The sequence below is a fragment of the Nerophis lumbriciformis genome, linkage group LG33, assembly GCF_033978685.3.
Source record: "Nerophis lumbriciformis linkage group LG33, RoL_Nlum_v2.1, whole genome shotgun sequence".
NCBI lineage: Eukaryota > Metazoa > Chordata > Actinopteri > Syngnathiformes > Syngnathidae > Nerophis > Nerophis lumbriciformis.
Window position 1 is genome coordinate 3,905,963 of NC_084580.2, and position 24,110 is coordinate 3,930,072.

Genomic DNA, 24,110 nt, shown 5'->3' on the forward strand with positions numbered 1-24,110 from the left:
TTAATTAATGTGCCGCTGTATGCTTAAAATTAGCAAAATATGTAAATATGACAAGTTATTATGACTGTGCCTGTTACTACATTGCATATGTACTTACAGCATGTACCGTATTTTCCGCACTAAAAGGCGCACAGGATTATAAGGCGCACCTTCAACGAATGGCCTATTTTAAAACTTAGTTCATATATAAGGTGCACCGCATTATAAGGCGCATAGAATAGGCGCTACAGTAGAGGCTGGGGTTGCGAGACCTGTTGTGGCTCAATATTGGTCCATACATAAGGCGCACCGGATTATAAGGCGCACTGTCAGCTTTTAAGAAAATTGGTGGTTTTTAGGTGCGCCTTATAGTGCAAAAAATACGGTAAATAAAACATTGAAGGAGGTGTATGTATAATTTTTCAAGTGCTTTATAGGGAGAATAGAGTGACTCCGATAGGCTCCATTGTAAGCGGACTTTTGTCAGCATTTATTTACCGAATTTTCCGCACTATAAGGAGCACCTAAAAACCTCAAATTTTCTCAAAAGCTGACAGTGCGCCTTATAATCTGGTGCGCCTTATATATGGACCAATATTGAGCCACAACAGGTCTTGCAACTATGGGATGCATAACGTAACCCCAGCCTCTAATGTAGCGTCTATTCTATGCGCCTTGTAATGCGGTGCGCCTTATAATGCGGTGCGCCTTATATATGAACAAAGTTTTAAAATAGGCCATTCATTGAAGGTGCGCCTTATAATCCAGTGCGCCTTATAGTGCAGAAAATACGGTACTATTTAAAATGCATTAAAAAAGAAAAACCTATGTTTGCTTGTTTTACATAAGGATTGTGAATGATGGGCATAATTTTAAAGAAAAGTGCATTTCCCCTTTAAATGAATTAAGTTGTGAATTGACATGTTCATTTTAACTTTATTGGAAAAATACAACCATCTTACCTCCATGCTGCTCTCCGACTCCTGAATGGTGTCATGGAGCAAACTCTGCAGTCGACTTTCAAAGTTCTTGTTCTCCTCCACCAGAGACTCGTCCCTGTCGCGTAAAAAAAGGCAAAATGTGTTTACGCAAAAAGGTTGTTTCGCCTTATTATTGTGTGGGTGCATGGGACCAATTGTAATATGATCTGAATAACTGCGCATGATCGTAACAGTCTGCTTGCATCGGGGTCATCCACTAGATCAGGGGTCGGCAACCCAAAATGTTGAAAGAGCCATATTGGACCAAAAATACAAAAACAAATCTCTCTGGAGCCGCAAAAAATTAAAAGCCATATTACATACAGATAGTGTGTCATGAGATATAAATTGAATTTAGAGGACTTAAAGGAAACTAAATGACCTCAAATATAGCTACAAATGAGGCATAATGATGCAATATGTACATATAGCTAGCCTAAATAGCATGTTAGCATCGATTAGCTTGCAGTCATGCAGTGACCAAATATGTCTGATTAGCACTCCACACAAGTCAATAACATCACCTTTCATGCACAACGTTAAAAGTTTGGTGGACAAAATGAGACAGAAAAAGAAGTGGCATAAAACACGTCCTAGAAAGTCCGAGAAAGTTATACATGTAAACAAACTACGGTGAGTTCAAGGACCACCAAAATTAGTAGGACAAAACGGCGCTCGCCAAATACTCGAATCAGTGAAGCATGTTTAATATAAACAGTGTGCTTTGTAACAATTAGGGAGGCTTGTGTCATGTTTGTCCTCCTACATAAACCATATTAAAACAAAAAATATTTTTTTCCCCTCATCTTTTTCCATTTTTCATACATTTTTTAAAAAGCTCCAGAGAGCCACAAGGGCGGCGCTAAAGAGCCGTGGGTTGCCGACCCCTGCACTACATCTAGCACATGGTGGTGTGGTGATGAATGTTGTGATGTGGTGTGCTACTGTATACATAGGCAGGCTGAGTGTAAAGGTGTGTGTACTCACAATTGCTGTGAACTTTGTTGGGGGGTCATCAAGGGTGGCACTGAAGAGGGCGTTTGAGAGCCATCAGGACTGCCACTTACGGGGCTTCGAACTTTACTCTACAGGAAGTAAATGTATTCAATTACTAGCATTTTTTTTTAAGATAGAATGAATACAAACTAAGAATGCACCAAATTCTTGTCCACTGAAAATCTTCATCCGATAGACTTATCACGATAACAACAATACCGAAACTGATGTTGTGGCAATGTATGCATGGTCCGGTTTCAGGTTTTAAGGTAAATGCATGACTAACTAGGTTATGGTTTCATATGAAGATGTTAAAGGCATGCTGGGAGTGCTTTCGGTTTCCCAGAGAAAAAAAGACAATCCAATAAATCATACATTTCATTGTTTCTCGTAAGAGACACATATACTGTTTTAAATGACTATAATAAAATATAATAATATATTATAATATAATATTATAATTACTATAATAAAATATAGATGTATAGCAACTGAGGATGTGTTCCAGGTTTCCTTGCTTGGAGCACCCTGGAACACATCCTTAGTTGCTGTACAAAGGCACTTGGAGATGGAAGGTACAGGTGGAGGCATGACCAAGTCCTGAAGGCCATTAGCGCAGGACTGGCATGGGCAAAACAGTTCCACCCCTGCAAGAAAACCATCGCCTTTGTCAGCTGGGGACACGCCAACTCCTGCCAGAAGAACATCAGCAGGCATCCTGACGTCTGCAAGAGACTGGCAGTTGTTGGTGGAACTTGGAAACCAGCTAAAGTTCCCCAGCCATATCGCAGTCACCACCCTGCGACCAGACATTGTCCTTGTGTCTGAGTCCACCAAACAAGCTGTGTTGCTGGAACTGACAGTCCCGTGGGAAGATCGCCTGGAAGAAGGCTTTGAGAGGAAGCTCTCCAAGTATGCAGGACTGGTCAGCGGCGGTTGGAGAGCAAGGCGTTTCCCTGTGGAGGTTGGATGCAGAGGATTTGCAGCTCGTTCCTTGGTCAGAGCCTTCAGAAGTTTGGGTATCGATGGAGAGAGAAAGAGGAGGGCCATCCGCAGTGCACCAAAGCGGCGGAAAGGGCCTCGAGATGGTTGTGGCTCCAAAGAGGAGATCCTTGGAGTCATGGTAGCTAGCTAGCCGTCTGGACGGGGGATTTGATCACCCCCAGTTGGGTTGCTTAGAGGAGGGCATATGACCAGTTGAGAGACCCGAAACGCCCCATGAATCCTAGAGGTCACTGATGATGTTCAACAGTCCGTGGGTCTACGTTGCGGTATTTTAGGCTTCATAATGTGCCACACATTTTCAATGCAAGACAGGTCTGGACTATAGGCAGGCCAGTCTAATGCCCGCACTCTATTACTATGAAGCCACGTTGATGTAACATGTAGCTTGGCATTGTCTTGCTGAAATAAGCAGGGGCGTCCATGGTAACGTTGCTTGGATGTTGCTCCAAAACCTGTATGTACCTTTCAGCATTAATGGCGCCTTCACAGATGTGTAAGTTACCCATGTCTTGGGCACTAATACACCCCCATACCATCACAGATGCTGGCTTTTCAACTTTGCGCCTATAACAATCCGGATGGTTCTTTTCCTCTTTGGTCTGGAGGACACGACGTCCACAGTTTCCAAAAACAATTTGAAATGTTGACTCGTCAGACCCCAGAACACTTTTCCACTTTGTATCAGTCCATCTTAGATGAGCTCAGGCCCAGCAAAGCCGACGGCGTTTCTGGGTTTTCGCCTTGCATAGGAGAGTTTTAACTTGCACTTACAGATGTAGCGACCAACTGTAGTTTCTGACAGTGGGTTTCTGAAGTGTTCCTGAGCCCATGTGGTGATATCTTTTACACACTGATGTCGCTTGTTGATGCAGTACAGCCTGAAGGATCGAAGGTCACAGGCTTAGCTGCTTACGCGCAGTGATTTCTCCAGATTCTCTGAACCCTTTGATGATATTACGGACCGTAGATGGTGAAATCCCTGAATTCCTTGCAATAGCTGGTTGAGAAAGGTTTTTCTTAAACTGTTCAAAAATTTGCTCACGCATTTGTTGACAAAGTGGTGACCCTCGCCCCATCCTTGTTTGTGAAGGACTGAGCATTTCATGGAATCTTTTTTTATACCCAATCATGACAGCCACCTGTTCCCAATTTGCCTGTTCACCTGTGGGGTGTTCCAAATAAGTGTTTGATGAGCATTCCTCAACTTTATCAGTATTTATTGCCACCTTTCCCAACTTCTTTGTCACGTGTTGCTGTCATCAAATTCTAAAGTTAATGATTATTTGCACAAAAAAACGTGTTTATCAGTTTGAACATCAAATATGTTGTCTTTGTAGCATATTCAACTAAATATGGGTAACAACTGTATGCGCATGAACAACTCCTTTAAAAGGGATGCATACTCTGGGAAGCACAATTACAATCCTTGGATTTATATGCAGATGCAGGGGGCGTATGAATTCCAATGAGAAGCATGTCTCGCCAAAACACCAGCTCATGCCTAGTCTGGAGTGGAAGTAACATGCCTGCGGTGTGGACAGAAAGACCAGCGCATAGCAATTTGCAAAACGTGCAATGTGGAAACATTACGGGTCTGATCTACTAAGATCCACTATTCGTGAGTGTGTTGCGTGTGATCTCCAATGACTGAGTGTAAAATTGCTAACTGGTGCAGACCGCCTTATTTACATGGGGTTTTTGCATGTACTAGCGGCTTTCACCATGGAAACACTCGAATAATTACTGCACATTCATGTTGTCATGCTCCTACAAGGGGCTTTTTTTCCTGGGCATTTCAAACGCAGTCCTGCAGTGCGATCTACAACAGAACCCACTTTTTTTTCCACTTTGAAGTCGGGTTCATAGAAAATGCTGCCATTAACTGCAAGTGTGCGCTAGAATGTTTTCAGATACAAGAAAATATTTTTATTTTTGACAGTCCATATATGACGGTCTTCATGCTTATCAACATAAGCCTACAGAAGACTGAGTTGCAGCGCGATTGCCTCCTTTTCCACAACTGCCAGTTTGCACAGCCTAGATGTACTAAATGTAGACGCAAAACAGTTGCCACAGTTTCAGCATTGATCGATCAAATTGCGTGTGCGAAATAATCATATTTGAACCTTCTCCTCACATTATTGTGGGCGTTCTAATTGGAAGTTCTAATCGTTAGCATATATTCTGCATATTCATGAAAACAGACACACTAAATGGAATGCGCTCACTATTTTGCACACTTAATGTACGCAATCCTATGCGCACAGGTTTAGTAGATCAGCTTTGCGTGTACTATCAAGTTTGCACAGGTTTAATACACGCAAACCTTAAAGGGAAACTGCACTTTGGAATGTTGCCTATCGTTCACAATCATAATGAAAGACATGATGACGGATGGATTTTTTGTTTATGCATTCTAACTTGTAAATAAAAGTCAATAAAAGTCCACTTACAGCAGAGCCAATGGGAGCTCTTATATTCCGTCCATAAAATCCAATAAATAACCATTCAAAAACCGCCAACAATACTTCATTTACAATTTGTGACTTGACCAAGTATGATATTATTATAAACGCTAACGGAGACAAACTATTTATAGCAGCACCGTGATCACTATGTGTCTATGTTTACATCATCCAGTGGTCTGCTGTTTTATCACTTCCTTGCTCTCTGTAAGTTTATTGTGGATCATAAATCACTCATCTCACCTGGACAGAAGACGTCTGAGTAAGTATTCCGACAAGTTGGTACACTTTGACAGCCATTTAGGACCCGAAACCGGCGAGGACAACACAAAAAGAAGCTTGGTTCCCATCCCCCCTCCATATTTCTTTGTGAGGATTATGAGATATTCTTCACTTAAATAGGAATATATGAACATCCCAGCAGTTGGCATCCTAATGACAGCAGACCTTACACAGTAAGTGACGTTTCATTATGCTTGTTGACTCTAATGAAGTCTGCAGTGAGCAGTAATCAGTGATGAAGAAAAAAAAAGCAAACAATGCATTTTTGAAATTAATGCACAGCGTATTCTTAAAATGATCAAAATACGTAAATATTAAATGTTATTATAAACGTGCGCGTTACTACATTACATATATACTTACATCATGTATATAAAACCTCAATGGAAGTGTTTGGATGTTTTTTAAGGGCTTTATAGGTGGAATTGCACAGTTCCCATAGGCTCCATTGTAAGCAGACGTTTGCATCATCTAATATTTAGAATGCAAAAAAAAAAAAAAAGGAAAATAACATCCATCGTCATGTCTTTCATTATGATTTTGAACGGTAGGCAAAATTCCAAAAAAGTGCAGTTCCCCTTTAAGTAGATCAGGGCCCAAGAGGGGGATATAAACCCTTTTCCACATGAGGTTTAATCACCTGAAATCCAAACTATTTCATCACCATTATGACTATGCGAACAGTCGACCTCGTCTTAGGCAACATTCAGTGTTTTGCCTGTACATTAATATTTAAATGTTATGTTGTTGTAATGCCAGTGGTGAATATTTTTTCATAATTTTATGATTGATTTATTTTTTGAAAGATAAATATTGATTTGTGCAATTGCAATGCCTTGATTTTAGTGAGGTTAGTACACAGTCATTGACATAAATGCACTATTAATAATAACTGGCATAATTTATTTCGGTGTGTGTTTCGGTTTTCGGCTTTGGTTTCTTAATTTTCAGTTTTGGCCAATAATTTTCCCTTTGGTGCATCCTTAATACAAATGCGTGTGCATCCTCACACAGGCAACTTTCAGGAGGTTCCAAAGCTCCTTCTGTCGTTTTTTCTGCAGATTCATCAGGACTTGTTCACTTTCAGCCATCTTCTGCACCACACCTTCCACCTTTGGCAGAAGCTTCATCACGCGCTGGCGACAAACACCTGTCTTGCTGCAATAACAATAAAAAAAAGAACAAAAGGCATGTAAAATGTGTTGCTCTATTTGTCTTTTTATTGTGGTGAGACTTGTAGGACATTAGAGATGGGCAATATGGCCTAATATCGATATTGCAGCCTCCTTTGATAACGATATATAACACAATATATTATTTGGTTCCGAGGCTCCTACTTAGTATGCTGATGTATGCGGTAACAGTGTGTCATTTCTGGTTGTAATATTTTATCAAAACTATTAATAATCTACTTGTTAATTAACTGTTAATATCTGGTTACTTTCTGTTGTAACATTTTTCTCTCTATACTTCTCATTAAATGTAATAGACACTTATGTTTCTGCTATTTGGCTACTTTACATTAGTTTTGGACAACACTACAAATTTGGGTATCAATTCAATACCAAATAATTAGAGGGGCAGTATTGCTCAGACCAATACTGATACTGATACTTCAAATTTTCAAGATAATTAATATTGTAAGATTATATTTTGATCACAATTACAATCCAAAAACTGAGGACGGCGGTGTAACCATATCAATCTTAAATTATTTCCTTAGTCTCTTTTCTCTCATATAATATTTTAAACAAAATATAGTCAATTATGCAAAGTAACTAAACATAAAAATACACTACAATTGGCTCTGATTTAAATCCTTTGGCTTTTGCCCAACTTCCTGGTTTATAAACAATAACAAAAACAGCAAAAGATATTGTGTGACAACAGCAAATATCGATCTAAAAGCTGGTTCACACCAAGGACAACATTTTAGGAAGCAAACTCAGCATTGTTGTGTATGCAGTGATTAATGCAATGACCTCATACATCTTAAAAGAAGGGGACAACACACAATGATTGTATGGATATGTTTGTTTTTGACATTACTTGAGACTTCCTCTTGTCTTCTGGCTGTGATGAGTAAGTGAATAAGTGTAAGCATTGTACAACACATTTTTTGTTAATTCATTGTTGTGTAAACACGCCCATAAGACAGCGTTGGTTTGTTTCAGTACGCATTTTTAGTGCAGTAGTTTACTTGTTGACAGAGATGTTGCTCCTTTGCATTTTAACAGTTGTTTTTGCACCACAATAGAGTGAAACAATTCTTGTCTGGGCATACACCCTGTCCTGTAGACTAGAGGTTAAATAGTTTTGGCACCAAGCACTCAGATAAGATCTGACCAATCTTAATTTTGTGAGCATGAACTGATGAAGCCTGCTGGAATGAAAGGCAAAACGTTTTCTAAGACAAACTGAACAGTCCAATTACAGTTGATTAAATTGGTTTTTAATGCCTGATTATACAATCGCCTCAGAATAGTTTAGTTTTTCATCCTCACCCTGTTGTCAGCAGGATTCAAACCTGTGCAGGGAGACCCCACTGGGATTCGAGTCCATCACTCGAAGTACTCGTCATAACAACACACCATATACACGGAAAAGCACTGACAACCACATTCACTGTGCTCCGGCCCTGACAGGGTGCAAGAAACCAGTAAATTCAGTCAAACTTCATTTCTGATTGTGCTTCCTTGTTTTGTGTTTATTTCTGATCAGTGCTCTTATTTTGTTTCCATGTCCTGAGCTGTTTTCCCCCCTCACTTGCTGTTGATTGGCAGGGGGTCCACACCTGCTGCCAATCAGCATGTTTCTATTTATGCCTGTCTCGCGCGCTCCTCAGTGCTCAAGGATTGCTTTATGTTTAGAACCTTACATGCACAACTGCTTCCTTCTCTCTTTTGAGTGAATTAAAATCATCTTACCTGATCTTCACTCTCCTGGTTCCTGCATCTTGGGGTCACAAATACGGCAGCCGTGCGAATTCGCAACACAAACGTGCTATAAACTGTCATTTCGACTCTAAAGAATACTATTTTAGTCTACTCAATGGCCTAGTGGTTAGAGTGTCCGCCCTGAGATCGGTAGGTTGTGAGTTCAAACCCCGGCCGAGTCATACCAAAGACTATGAAAATGGGACCCATTACCTCCCTGCTTGGCACTCAGCATCAAGGGTTGGAATTGGGGGTTAAATCACCAAAAATGATTCCCGGGCGCGGCACCGCTGCTGCCCACTGCTCCCCTCACCTCCCAGGGGGTGATCAAAGGGGATGGGTCAAATGCAGAGGACATATTTCACCACACCTGGTGTGTGTGTGACAATCATTGGTACTTTAACTGGTACTTTAACTTTACAGTGAAACCTCGATTTAGGAACCCCTCTGTATGCAAATTTTTGATTTACAAACTTTTAGACCAAGCCAAATATGCCTCTGTGTGCAAATTATTCATTCAGGCGACCGGAGGCACAAAAGCAGGTCGAAACATTGTTGGGGTGGCGGAGCCTTCCACTTCACCTGCTGCACATGAGAAGTCACGTCCCAACACTTCATGTTTGCCTTTTCTTGAGTTTTTCGCCTTTTGACAAGTTTTGTCCATTTTCCTAACTCAATAAGAGCGCCAAAAACTCAACAGACCAGCGTAGAAAGAAGAAACAAATCGCTGTGGGGTAAAAAAAAAAAGAAGACTATTTGTGAGGACTACATTCATGGCACTCACAAGCATGACCGCAGCACAGTAAGTAACCACACCAAGTTTTAATTGTGAGGAGACCGGTCTCTTGCCATAGCAGACTTAAATTGCAGCGAGGGAAAAGACAGGATTTCTTCTCTCTTTCCAGAGCAATCCCCTCGCTCTACTAATGCACTTCTGCCTCCCTCTGTCTGGTGCTTTTCATTATCTTCTCTGCCATTTTTAATGTGGCTGGATTTAACTTTTATAAATATTTATTATTGTAGCAATATGGTTGTTAAAGTCACGGATTTTGTGATTTTGTTTGTGAGAGCACCATAGTGACTTCTGTGTGTGTTGGCAGAGCAGAGCATACAGCAGTTTGTTGTTGTTTTGACTTTTTTATTACATAGAAAGTTGATCCATCACCTCCTTTTATGTTTGTTTGATATACAGTACTGTATATCACTTAATATTGTGTTCAAAGTGTGTAAACCTTAACTAAAATAGGGACTTTCATCAAGACTGGAACCCATTATTCATATTTACATTGTTTCTTATGGAAAACTCTGCTTCACTTTACGAACCACGTTCAAGAAGCAATTAAGATCGTAAATCAAGGTCTAAAGGAGGTATAAACAAACATTTATTGTGATACTCACACAGATTCAGCAAACATTGGAAAACTATGGCATAAGAGGTGTTTCACAACAGTGGTTAAGTAGTTGTTTAAGTGTATATGTGTAATATGTGGAAATTAATAAGACTAAATCACGGCCAAGAAGAGTAACTTGTGGGGTTCCACAAGGCTCGGTATTGGGACCTAAGTTATTTATATTTTTGTCCTTTATGTCCTGGGTATAACGTTAAACTGCAACCGCAGGCTGTAGAGAGGTAGCACCTTACCTCAGCAAGGGTCCTCTAGCTAAGGAAATATCCCTACTAATAGTCCTGGTCCTCCTGCATGCCTGTATGGCACATCCCGTGGTGCCTAGCCTAGCCAGCACACTGGGATAGAAGACTGGTTCTCGGCTGACTGCGCGGAAGAAACCCTCAGAGGTTCAACGGGCTGAATGGCGACACCAGCAAGCTCTGTGGAGCGCTACGGGCTGGATGTGTTATGCTACAATGTGTCCAGGCCATTCACTACACCTGGATCCATCTCCAGCCGTCTCGACTCCGTCTTGCCACTGGATACAGGTGGACTCGGGCGCGAGAGTGAGGTCGGCGCTGCGCAACCCACCCTCACTTAAATCCAATGCACCGCGCAAGTCATGACTTCACACACACACAACCCCCACATATCCCCCCACCTCCACCCAAGTCCTGCGGCGTCGGGCACGTGGCAAAGTGGCAGGTGTGGACTTCACTGGAAGCCATAGTCACAAGGAGAGGGCCAGTTGACAAAGACTGGTGATGGCTATACATTCTTCTGGATGGGCCGCACTGAAGCAGAGCGGCGTGAGGCAGGAGTTGGCTTTGCCATTAAATCCAACTTGATCAGTAAGCTGTCTACACTTCCCAAAGGCATCAATGACCGCCTGATGACGCTGCGCCTGCCTCTTCCAGGGAAAACACTCTGCCACTCTCATCAGTGCCTATGCCCCCACGATGACGAACCCAGACGATGTGAAGAAGAGGTTCTATGAAGACCTGAACTCTACCATCGCGGCAGTGCCCAGGGCAGACAAGCTCATCATCCTCGGTGACTTCAATGCCAGGGTCGGCACTGATCACAAGTTATGGGAAGGAGTCCTCGGCAAAAATGGCATGGCCAGCTGTAACAGCAATGGCACCCTTCCGCTGGAGACCTGTGCGGCACATGAGCTCTTGATCACCAACTCAGTTTTCAGCCTCCCAAAGCGCAACAGGACCTCATGGATGCATCCTCGCTCAAGACACTGGCACCTACTGGACTGTCATCGTGAGGCAAAGGGACAGACAGGATGTCAGGGTTACAAAGGCGGTTGCGGTGCAGAGTGCTGGACTCACCATAGGCTCCTTGTGTCTAAGCTGAACATCAAGATCCATCCTACCAGAAGGCCTCAAGGTTCCAAACTTCCGAAGCGCTTGAACATTTCCAGGCTCACCAATGCCTCTGTAAAGCAATCCCTGACTGAAGAGCTCACCAGCAAACTGCAGGACCTGAAACCCTCTGGGAACGTTGAGGAGGACTGGGCCGCTCACTGCTGCTCTCAACGCAGTAGGACCTACAGCCCGCAGGCAACAGGACTGGTTTGATGAGAACGATGATCACATCAGAGATATTCTCCAGGAGAAACATCGTCTGCACAAAGCCCACCTCAGTGATACAACATCCTCTCGGAAACAGTATGCCCTCAGGAACATCAAAGCAACCATCCAGCGAGAGCTGCATCGGATGCACGACCACTGGCTCTTCCGAAAATCTGACGATATCCAGTCCTATGCAGACCAAAATGACAGCAAGAAGTTCTACAGCGCCCTCAAGGCTATCTACGGGCCTACAACATCAGGATCTCCCCCTCTCCTCAGTGCTGATGGCAGCACACTGGTCACAGACAGAGAGAAGATCCTTGAGCGCTGGGCTGAGCACTTCCACGGTGTTCTCAACCGCCCCTCAGCCATTAATGACGAAGCAATTGCACGCCTCCCTCAAGTCCCAGTCAACACCTCCCTTGACGAACCACCAACAGAAGCTGAGGTCATCAAAGCCATCAGAGGACTTCCAAATGGCAAAGCACCTGGTGCTGATGCAATTCCAGCAGAAATCTACACAGCTGGTGGACCACCTCTGACCAAACAACTGGTAGACCTATTCTGCACCATGTGGAACCAAGGGAAGCTGCCACAGGAGTTCAAAGACGCCTCCATTGTCCATCTATACAAACGCAAGGGCAACAGGCAGGACTGCAACAACCACCGCGGCATTGCTCTGCTGTCTGTAGCAGGAAAGATCCTGGCCAGAATTCTGCTGAACCGCCTGACGGAACATCTTGAACACGAAGACCTCCTACCGGAGAGCCAATGCGGATTCAGGCAGGGTCGTGGTACAGTCGACATGATCTTTGCCGCTCGCCAACTCCAAGAGAAGTGCAGAGAACAGAACGTCAGTCTATACTCCACCTTTGTAGATCTGACGAAGGCCTTCGACACTGTCAGCCGAGAGGTCCTCTGGAAGATCATGGCAAAGTTTGGCTGCTCTAACATGGTCCGTGAATTCCATGATGGAATGCAGGCACGAGGCCAGGACAACGTCGCATCATCTGAGCCTTTCCATGTGGAAAACGGAGTCAAACAAGGCTGTGTTCTCGCACCCACTCTGTTCAGCATGATGTTCTCAGCCATGCTGACAGATGCTTTCCGGTCTGGGGACATGGGGATAGACCTGCGATACTGCACTGATGGCAAGCTGTTCAATCTGCGAAGACTCCAGGCAAAGACGAAAGTACAGACCACCAAGGTTCGCAACTCCCTCTTTGCGGACGACTGTGCCCTGAATGCTTTCAACGAGCGCGAACTGCAACTGAGCATGAACAACTTCGCCACAGCATGCTCAGACTTTGGACTCACCATCAGTACAAAGAAAACAGAGGTGATGCATCAACCTGCTCCGTACACTGAACCCCTCGTCAAAAGGGGCTCAGTGAAGACCTCAAAGCTGCTGAAAAGTTTGTGTTAGAATAATTGTTTGTAAGTTATCACAAAAGAAACATTATATTGCATTATGTTCCTGATGAGAAGATGAAGGCTGTATTTCGAGGCCTAACAAGAGGAGGAAGGCTCGTGAGACGCCACTGTGATTTCAGCACGGACAGATGGCAGGATGTGCTCAACTCCCGGAGGAACTCTCTTTGAAGTGTTAAACGAACTCTCTTTGAAGTGGTTCCCAAACTCTCTTCCAACTATTTGGTCAACGCTATTTACGACCCGCTGCCCTCTTGAAGTTGCTGTGGACAGGAGACGGGAGGGGTTGTCCATTGTCCTCCAACACCTGCCCCAGCTGGATCCAGGAAGAGCCCAAGCCCGAGAAGTCCTCTTCTTGGACTTCAAGGCGACCGAAAACAATGACTGTTTTACATACTCCCAATTCCTGCTGTGACATATGTTGGTGCGTGAACATGGAACATCTGAATTAAAAGAGGAGACGAAGACCTTCTTCCTCAGAGCGTGGTGCAGGACTGTGCAGAGAGTGCAGCGGCCATGTCTTTCCTCAATATTGAGTCCAAATTGAATTCTGTCTCTGTTTGATTCTTTGCCTTTTGTCTTGTGTAATAGATGTCCTGTGTTTGAACGTGACATCTAATTGGTCCTTCGAGCCGGATTCCAACACGTCTGACGATTCCAGCATGAGTGAGTGAAACCAGAAAGACCATGGCATCCAAATCCTGATTGAGGAACTGCTTTTGATTCATTTCGGGCTGGAATTGAAAGACTGACGGAAATCCAAGGACAAGAGGAAGGAACGCAGAGAGAAGTGAGTACGTTTTAAATTGACGAAGAAAGAAACGACTAAGAAAAAGCGTGTGACGAGGGTTACGACGCATAAACAAACCCTGTAAATCCTAGGCTCTAACAGGTATAAAAGGCCAAAATCACTGCAGGACGTCGGTGTCCGCGAAAACTGGAATACCCGAAATAAAATTCTAAAACTGAAGAGGCCAATATTCTGCAGGTAAACGGAACCGCGAAAACTGGAATCCGTAATATCCGTAAACAAATATACTAGGGGGAGGCGGAGCCCACAATTATTTGAAATATCCGTAAGCCATTATCCTGGGGACGACGGCGTCCAATGCAGACCTAAAATGGTCTAAAAAACAATAACCTGGAGGGCGACGGGATCCTCATGTAATATACATTGAAATTTCCGTAGATCAATATACTGAAAGGTGTGAATGTGAGAGTGTGTGGGAGTAATCGCCATTAGGCTATCACTCCATATTAAAGTTGTGAGAAGTAAATAGTGGGTTATTGTGGATGCTCTAGGCAAGACACCTCCACTGGGGAACCATCTCCAGTAGAAGCGATGTGTACCACAATAATAAAATTAAACCACTATCTTACAACAAAAACAAAAGTAATCCTTATAAGTTCGGCTCTGTAGGAGACGACAGATTACTCCAAATTCTCAAAATGGAAAGAGGGACACAAAGAAACGCAGATCGAATATGGTCTATTACAATCTATTTAAACCAAAATAGAAGACAACAACCACAACGTCAGCGGTTACATGTTGGCGTTGTAGCAGAGAAGGGCATTTTGCAAGAAACTGTCCTGGGGAAAAAAAAAAAAAAAAAAAAAAAAAAAAATTAACAATCAAAGTAACTCAGCATGACTGTTAAAAGACAACACCAATTAGTCATGTTGTCAGCGTATGCCATTGGTGGTAAGATCGCTGCAAATGTGTTTGTTTGTTTGTTTGTTAGTGTGTGTTTAAGTGTGTATCTTTCCAGGTACAAATTGTGTAAAAACCCCGGAGGTTCAAATAAAAATAAAAATAGGTTAAAAGAAAAAGCAAATAGGAGAAAAATCTCAAAGTGCTGAAGTGAGAGAAAAGTAAAAATAAATGAAGAAATGGGGAAAAATCAATAATAAGAATTAATGCAAAATGAAATAAACTAATGCGAAAGAGAGATAATGGGGGTATTGAAATAAGAGATGAAGAAAAGGTAGACTGAAGATATACATGTATGTTTGGATATATAAAGAGCGCTTTTATATATACAAATATATATATGTATAATTAAATAATGGAATAAATAAAAACCTAGATTAATAACTATAATAAGAGTTGAGATGTATAGTATGATAAAATGATAAAGTGGGTTACATGGTTATTAGCTGAGGAAAGAAGAGAGAAAAAAAAAAAGAAAAGAGAAATCTCTTCAAGTGTTGCTGACCTTTGCCCTTAAGAGTGCACTCACGCACACCACAGTGTGTGTGTGTGTGTGCGTGGCGCAGTGGGGGAGGTGTGGAAGTGAATTTATTACATGTAAATTTAAAGTAGGTTTAACTTTGAAGTGTAGTATAACATTCTTAAGTTAGATTATGTTTTAGACATTTGCAACCATTCATCTGAGTGTTGAGCTAAGATAAGATAATGACATAACATAAAATAAATAAGGAGGTATGGCAATCAGGAAAACTATCAGCTAGCGATAGACAACTGTTTGTTTTAAATATTGTTGAATAGTAATTGCAAATAAAAAATATAAACAATGGGAATAATGTAAATTCAGAGTTTAAAAGTATAGATTAAGTGGCATATAGACAGTTAAGTGAGTTTAAAACATTACCGTATTTTCCGCACTATAAGGCGCACCTAAAAACCACAAATTTTCTCAAAAGCTGACAGTGCGCCTTATAATCCGGTGCGCCTTATATATGGGTTAATATTAATATTAATTTTCATAAAGTTTCGGTCTCGCAACTACGGTAAACAGCCGCCATCTTTTTTCCCCGTAGAAGAAGAAGAAGCGCGCGGTGCATGCTGGGATATGTGACGTTTCATTTCCATTTGTGTGTTTATGTAAAGACCCCAAAATGGCTCCTATTAAGTGTGTTGTCTGTCTAATTATAAATAATGCAGACGAGGCGTGTTAACTGAGTTCTCAACGTTTACTCACAGCGTGCTCATAACCACATTCTAACTGCCAGCATACAACAACGCTTCTCAGGGCTACCACGCATGCTCGTCACTATCGTTGCATGCTGGGTAGTGTAGTTGTTATATTTGCTAGCTCATAACATCACATTAAGAGACACGCTTACGCGCTTAATTCAATACTCGCCGTCATTCCGGGTGGATTGACAAAAGACCTCCAGCCGCTAGATATTGGTGTCAACAGGGCATTCGAAGCTAGACTGCTAACTGCGTGGGAACAGTGGATGACAGAAGGCGAACACACGTGACGTTCACCAAGACAGGGAGACAGCGCCAGACGACATACGCCACTATCTGCCAGTGGATCGTAAATGCCTGGTCTGATTCAGTCTCATCTGTGGTCCGAGCTTTCAGGAAGGCAGGAATTGTCACTGAACTAATAAACGGCAACGACACTGACTCCATTAATGACGACTTCGACGAGACGGAGCCGGCCATGTTGGATGCCGTATTCGCTCAACTGTTTAATTCGGACACTGAAGAGGAAGAATTCGAGGGATTTGTGAATGAGCTATAACTTCATAAAGTGAGCTTTACATTTTTATTTAGTGTGTTGTGTTGTGTGACATTAACGTTTGAGCAACGTTGAGTTATTGATATATTGTTATTGCTCTGCACTATTTCACGTGTTACTATATTGTGATTGCACGTTTGATTTACGTAACACGAGTAAATCAGCTGTTTATTCATTTTGGGAGTGAACGGAGTTGTCATAACGCTGGTTTGTTATCTATTAATAAAGTTTGACTGACCTATCTGACTGTTTTGTTGACATAGGTGCGCCTTATAATCCGGTGCGCCTTATATATGAACAAAGTTTTGAAATATGCCATTCATTGAAGGTGCGCCTTATAATCCGATGCGCCTTATAGTGCGGAAAATACGGTACTTAAAAAATGCATAAAGTAATATGTATAACATTTGAATTAGGAGGAAAAATAACATTAGCGTTATTAAATCATCTACATAGTGAAAGACACAAAATTAGCAAAATAAAAGTACAATTATGCAAAAGAGAAGTAAAGAATCTAGAACGTTCTCTAAACAAAAATGGACGCACTATTGTGGAAAATAGAAAAACTAAGTACGGCAAGTACAAAAACCACAAATAAAGAAGCAAATGAAGTAATTTTTAGGATTAACTAATTATTGTAGAAGTTGAATACCAAATTATGCTGAAATAGTAGCTCCTTTAAGTAAATTAATGAAAAAATTAAATCATTTGTAGAGTGGAATTCAGAAGCTAAAGCAGCATTCTGTGAAATAAAAATAGAACAGAATGTGCGATTGTTACAGTAACGAAAATTTTGAAAGCTATCAAATGACCATCAAATTGCTCAATGCAAGCGGCAGAACTAGAAGCACTAATAGAAGCATGTAAATTAATGAAAGATCAAAAGGTCACAATATATATAAAGATAGCCAAAATATAGGAATGATAAAGTCAACAGGAAAATCTGTAACACATTGGAGAACTGATAAAAAAAAAATAAAAATAAAAAAATAAAAAAGAGAGAAAAAAGAATTAATAGAAGCAGTACAGCTACCAGCTAAAATAGTAATATGCAAATATGCGACACACACCAAAGGAACAGACACAGTATCAATAGGAAATGTGTTTGCTGACAAAACAGCAAAACAAGCAACAGAAAAGGAAATACAAATTTCAAACTACAAACTAGTGACATGAATAATGATGTACTAAAAGATATGCAACAACAAAGTACTCCAAAAGAGAAAGATAAATGGATACACATTTGATTTTGATAATGAAGTGCATCCAAAGACTCATATATTTAAGCATATCAAGGATTCTTCCAATATTATACTGAGGAACAACTTGATGACGTAGGCATAGAAAATACATTTTCTTTGATTCATTTTAATTGTAGAAGTCTACCAAAACACTTTTCTAAAATCAAAAATGTTTTGGAGTCGCTTAAAGGTAGATTTAAGGTAATTGCTTTATCTGAAACATGGATAAAGAAAGGCAAGGAGGTTGATCTGAAATTAAAGGACTATGATCTGTATGTCACTAGCAGAGACAATAGGACTGGAGGAGGGGTGGCCCTCTATGTATATAATGAACTAAATGCAGACCAGTTAAATGTATGATAATGGCCATACATGTGTTAATGGGGTGTGTAGCTGTTGAGATAGAATTAGAACAAAACAGAAACATTGTTGTTACATGTGTATATAGAAAACCAGGATCAAAAGTGGAAATCTTTATGGATAAATTAAAGGAAATGATTAATGGTCTAAATAAAAATAGGACTATCGTAATTTGTGGAGATTATAATATTGATCTTCTAAAGGTAGATTCACATAAACAAACATCAGATTTTGTAGAGATATTATATGAAAAAGGGCTGTACCCATTAATTACAAAGCCTAGTAGAATAACCACAACTAGTGCAACCTTAATAGACAAAATCTTTACAAATGTTTTAGGGATTCACATCACTACTGGGTTAGTGATAAATGACATAAGTGATCATCTGCCTATATTTGCAATATTTGACTATCAATTCCCTAAAAGAGCATATCATCAAATACTTAAGAGGAAAAGAAGTGTCAATCATATTAACAACTTCAGGTATGACCTATTAAAACAAGAGTGGGAAGAGGTGTATACAGACGATATAAACACGGTCTATGATTCTTTTCGTAAACATTATATTACTCTGTATAACAAGCATTGTCCTGAGGTTCCATGCAGATCTAAACAAAGGCAAAATAATGCACCTTGGATGATAAACAGTTTGAAAAATGCATGTAAAAAGAAAAATAGACTTTGAAAGGCATTTATCAAATCAAGAACAGAGAATGCTGAAAAACGCTGTAAGAACTACAAAAACAAGTTGACCAATATATTGAGACAAGCAATGAAAGGAATAAAAAGAAATTATGAGGATGATGTTGAACAAAGAAGACATCTATGTATGTCCAGACAATAAACTAATTTTACCAAAAAATCTATATAAGTGGGTAGCAGTTTTGAGCCATGATTGAACTCATGGCTCAACAGGAGGGATATGAATACCCTTATACAGAAGTACTATACTTCCTATAGTTTAATTCTTATAAAAAATGTTTGTATAAAACATCTATGCAATTAACTAAATAAGAGTGAAGGAAAACATTATTGTCTGGTCATAGTAGATGCATTTTCAAAGTAGTTAGAAATATTTCCTAAAGGAAAAGCAGATGTGCTGACAGTAGCAAAAGCATTATGCAAATATTTAGTAAAAATGTACATTAACATTACAAGTACAACAGGACTAACACCATTTGAAAGATAGTGGAAAGACCAAGCTGAGTACACTTAGCACATAGTAAAAAGGTCATATAATGGGAAAAGTATTTGGGATTGTATTTACATTGTAGAAAGGTCATATAATGGGAAAAAAGTATTTGGAATTGTATTTGTGTTATCAAAGGGACAGCTTAACTAGCACACTACAAATTCCACTGTGACAAAGTTGTAAGCATACCATTTGATGGTGTGTCAAAGTTTGATAATAATTGGTTCCTGTTTTGGTAATTAATTTGTTCCTTATGGCAAGTGGGAAAGGCTACAAAAACTGATTGTGTTGTATGTATAAGCCCAGACAATTACTCAAGATGAGTCAAAAAAAAGTTGAATTGAAGTAATGAGCAAAACAAAATTTACCTTGTAGCTAAAGAGACAAAACAGAAACCAAATATTTGATAAATATGTGAAAAAAGGTAATTATACCTGCATTAACATGCAAGGCTCTGTACAACAGTTAGGAAACGTATCATCAGATAACTGCATACACATAGTAAAAGTATCAATATTTGTACAAGAATTGTTAACACGCCTGAACAGTTTGATATCTGAACATTGGAAAATAATTACCGTATTTTCCGCACTATAAGGCGCACCGGATTATTAGCCGCACCTTCTATGAATTACATATTTCATAATTTTGTCCACCAATAAGCCGCCCCGGACTAAAAGCCGCGCCTACGCTGCGCTAAAGTGAATGTCAAAAAAACGCTGCGCTAAAGTGAATGTCAAAAAAACAGTCAGATAGTTCAGTCAAACTTTAATAATATATTGAAAACCAGCGTTCTAACAACTCTGTCCCAAAATGTACAAATGTGCAATCACAAACATAGTAAAATTCAAAATGGTGTAGAGCAATAGCAACATACCGGTAATGTTGCTCGAACGTTAATGTCACAACACACAAAATAAACATAGCGCTCACCTTCTGAAGTTATTCTTCATTCGTAAATCCTTCGAATTCTTCGTCTTCGGTGTCCGAATTGAAAAGTTGCGCTAGCGTGGGATCCAAAATGGCCGGTTCCGTCTCGTAGAAGTCATCGGGAGTCAGTGTCGCTGTTGTTCTGTGAATCCTGCCTTCCGGAAAGCTCGGACCACAGTTGTGACCGAAATATCTGCCCAAGCATTTACGATCCACTGGCAGATGTTGGCGTATGTCGTCCGAGGCTGTCTGCCCGTCTTAGTGAAGGTGTGTTCGCCTTCGGAGCTGTGTGAAAAAAGCCACCCGGCCTCTTCGCGTAAACTTCCCTTAACCACTCGCTCATCTTTTCTTCATCCATCCATCCCTTCGAGTTAGCTTTTATGATGACGCCGGCTGGAAAGGTCTCTTTTGGCAAGGTCTTCCTTTTGAATATCACCATGAGTGGAAGTTAGCATGGCAAGCTAGAACCACAGTGAAGGATGACTTCTCATTCCCTGTGGAGCGAATATTCACCGTACGTGCTCCCGTTCCACAGTGCGGTTCAGTTGCTGTGAAATACGGTAGTAATCCGTGTGCGGATGGAGAGATTGCGTCTTTTTATGACCCGGATCGTTTAGTAGGAGCCATTTTGTGGTCTTTACAGATGTAAACAGGAAATGAAACGTACGGTGATATCCGCGCGTTTTTTCTTCTTCTTCCGGGGGCGGGTGAAGCGCTTCCTGTTCTATGGGGGCGGGTGAAGCGCTTCCTGTTCTATGGGGGCGGGTGCTTTCCTTGGCGGTTGCTTGCGTAGAAGAAGAAGCGCTTCCTGTTCTACCGGGAAAAAAGATGGCGGCTGTTTACCGAAGTTGCGAGACCGAAACTTTATGAAAATGAATCGTAATAAAGCGCACCGGGTTATTAGGCGCACTGTCAGCTTTTGAGAAAAATTGTGGTTTTTAGGTGCGCCTTATAGTGCGGAAAATACGGTAGACATGATGTAAACTGGCAAAGTGTTGTAGATCCAACTTATATTGATGGGTGTCCAAGAGGTGTATCTGACGACTATAAATTGGTAAATCAAGTTGCAGCTGAATTTCAATCATACGTCTACTGGTGGTGTATGATTAACAAGAATGTTGACAGAATAAACTATGTCCACTACAACGTACAGAGATTGGGAAATTGGACACAGGCCGGACTTGAAGCAGTCGCTGATCAACGCCGCCACCTTCCTTATGGCCTTTCAAAACTGTATGGCGCTAGACATGTTGTTGGCGGAAAGAGGGGGTGTGTGCGCAATAGTTGGTGAACAGTGTTGCACGTTCATACCAAACAACACCGACGCAGAAGGTCGCCTGACCAAAGCACTGGAAGGCCTTCGCACCCTCAACGGTAAAATGAAAGAGCACTCAGGCATAGATACATCTATGTGGGATGGGTGGATGGACGGTTTCGGCAAATACAAGTCTTTGGTATCATCAATTCTAGTATCTATGGCCGTGTTTGTAGCAATACTGACGTTGTGTGGATGTTGTTGTATTCCCTGTCTGCGTTCTCTGCTTAACCGTCTGATTACCACAGCGATTAGCCCAGCAGATGATAAAGCTGTTCAGATGCACTTCCTGGCGGACGATAAGGAAGATGAATCTGATGATGGGGATACCTACCTGGATGGTGTTCCTGATCTGTTTCCAGACCCGAGTAACAATGAGAAAAATTGATGTTGAACTCTGAGTGTAAACATAACTTTGTCGTAAGGAAATTAACCATTAACTGAAAATTGCAAGAAGTTATTAGGGATAAGGAGATTATGGGAACGTTTTTGCGATAAACAGGGGGGAATTGTTAGAATAATTGTTTGTAAGTTATCACAAAAGAAACATTATATTGCATTATGTTCCTGATGAGAAGATGAAGGCTGTATTTCGAGGCCTAACAAAAGGAGGAAGGCTCGTGAGACACCACTGTGATTTCAGCACGGACAGATGGCAGGATGTGCTCAACTCCCGGAGGAACTCTCTTTGAAGTGTTAAACGAACTCTCTTTGAAGTGGTTCCCAAACTCTCTTCCAACTATTTGGTCAACGCTATTTACGACCCGCTGCCCTCTTGAAGTTGCTGTGGACAGGAAACGGGAGGGGTTGTCCATTGTCCTCCAACACCTGCCCCAGCTGGATCCAGGAAGAGCCCAAGCCCGAGAAGTCCTCTTCTTGGACTTCAAGGCGACCGAAAACAATGACTGTTTTACATACTCCCAATTCCTGCTGTGACATATGTTGGTGCGTGAACATGGAACATCTGAATTAAAAGAGGAGACGAAGACCTTCTTCGTCAGAGCGTGGTGCAGGACTGTGCAGAGAGTGCAGCGGCCATGTCTTTCCTCAATATTGAGTCCAAATTGAATTCTGTCTCTGTTTGATTCTTTGCCTTTTGTCTTGTGTAATAGATGTCCTGTGTTTGAACGTGACAGTTTGTCTACGTGGGTAGCACCTTGTCACGCGTGGGCAACATCGACGAGGTCATGCATAGGATAGCGCATGGAAGTGCTGCATTCGGCCGACTCCGCAGTTCTGTCTGGGAGCGCAGAGGGCTTAGCCTACGGACCAAACTTAAGGTCTACCGTGCTGTTGTCCTACCCGCGCTGCTGTATGCCTGTGAGACCTGGACTGTGTACAGCTGGCATGCTAAACAGCTTGACGCCTTCCACATGAGATCCTTCAGGAGGCTGCTCAACATCAGGTGGCAGGACAAGATCCCAGACACTGAGGTCCTCCACAGGGCTGAGATGGAGAGCATCCTTGCCATCCTCAAGCGCTCCCAGCTTTGATGGGCTGGCCATGTCTGCCGCATGTCAGACGAACGCCTACCAAAAAGGCTCCTGTACGGTGAACTGCACCATGGAAAGCGCTCACGCAGCGGACAGCGGAAACGGTTTAAAGACACCCTAACGGCCAGTCTCACTGGCTGTGGTCTGGACCCAGAGACCTGGGAAGCCGATGCCCAACATCGTTCCAACTGGTGCTCTGCAGTCTGGCATGGCGTAGCCGACTTCGAGGAAAAACTTATTCATGAAGCCGAACAGAAGCGACAGCTCCGCAAGACCAGAGACAGTTCCTCCCTCTCAGCCAGCCACCCCCCAGCCATAACCTGCCCTCACTGCAGCTGGTCATTCCGCGCAAGGATTGGCCTCATCAGCCATCTTCGCACACACAAGTCAACGTGAAGTCACCTGGTCATCTTCGAAAACGAAGGACGAACATAGGATTTATATTTTTATTTAGTATCTAATAAATTGAAATTTATTATGTTTGCAGATGATACAAATGTATATTGTTCAAGAAAAGACTTGAAGGAAGTGTTGAGGATAATAGAGGTTGAGTTGCTTCAGCTAAAAAAATGGTTTGATATTAATAAGTTATCATTAAATGATAAGAAAACTAAATTTATGGTGTTTAGTGGTGCAAGGACAAACTGTGAAGCAAAATTTTAATTAAATCAAGTGGAAATTGATAGAGTATATGAAACTAAGTTATTGGGAATAATAATTGATCATAACTTATGTTGAAACTGCAGATTGAATATATAAAGGGAAAAATATCCAAATCAATTGCTATTCTTTATAAAGTAAGACACACGCTGAATAAGAAATGTCTGTACATGTTATAGTACTCTTTTATTTTTCCATATCTAACATATTGTGTTAAAGTTTGGGGAAATGTTTATAAAACAAACATAGACCCAATAATTAAACTTCAAAAAAGGGTAATTAGAATAATACACAAAGCGTGCTACTATGAACCTACAAATCCATTATTCATAAGTTCTAATGTGTTAAAACCGCTTGAAATCCCCTTTTGTTATCATAC

General features: G+C 41.4%; 1 protein-coding gene across 3 annotated transcripts in view; it reads right to left on the bottom strand.

Moving 5' to 3' along the window:
• Nucleotides 1-24,110, bottom strand: part of ikbkb (inhibitor of nuclear factor kappa B kinase subunit beta) — an 84,655-nt gene that overhangs the window by 12,552 nt on the left and 47,993 nt on the right. For all 3 annotated transcript variants that reach the window (XM_061928950.1, XM_061928949.1, XM_061928948.1), the window contains 3 exons: nt 6,718-6,865; nt 1,947-2,044; nt 942-1,035 (listed from right to left, as the gene is read on the bottom strand). In XM_061928950.1, coding sequence (XP_061784934.1) covers nt 942-1,035; nt 1,947-2,044; nt 6,718-6,865 — 340 coding nt within the window. The remainder of the gene's footprint in view (nt 1-941; nt 1,036-1,946; nt 2,045-6,717; nt 6,866-24,110) is intronic.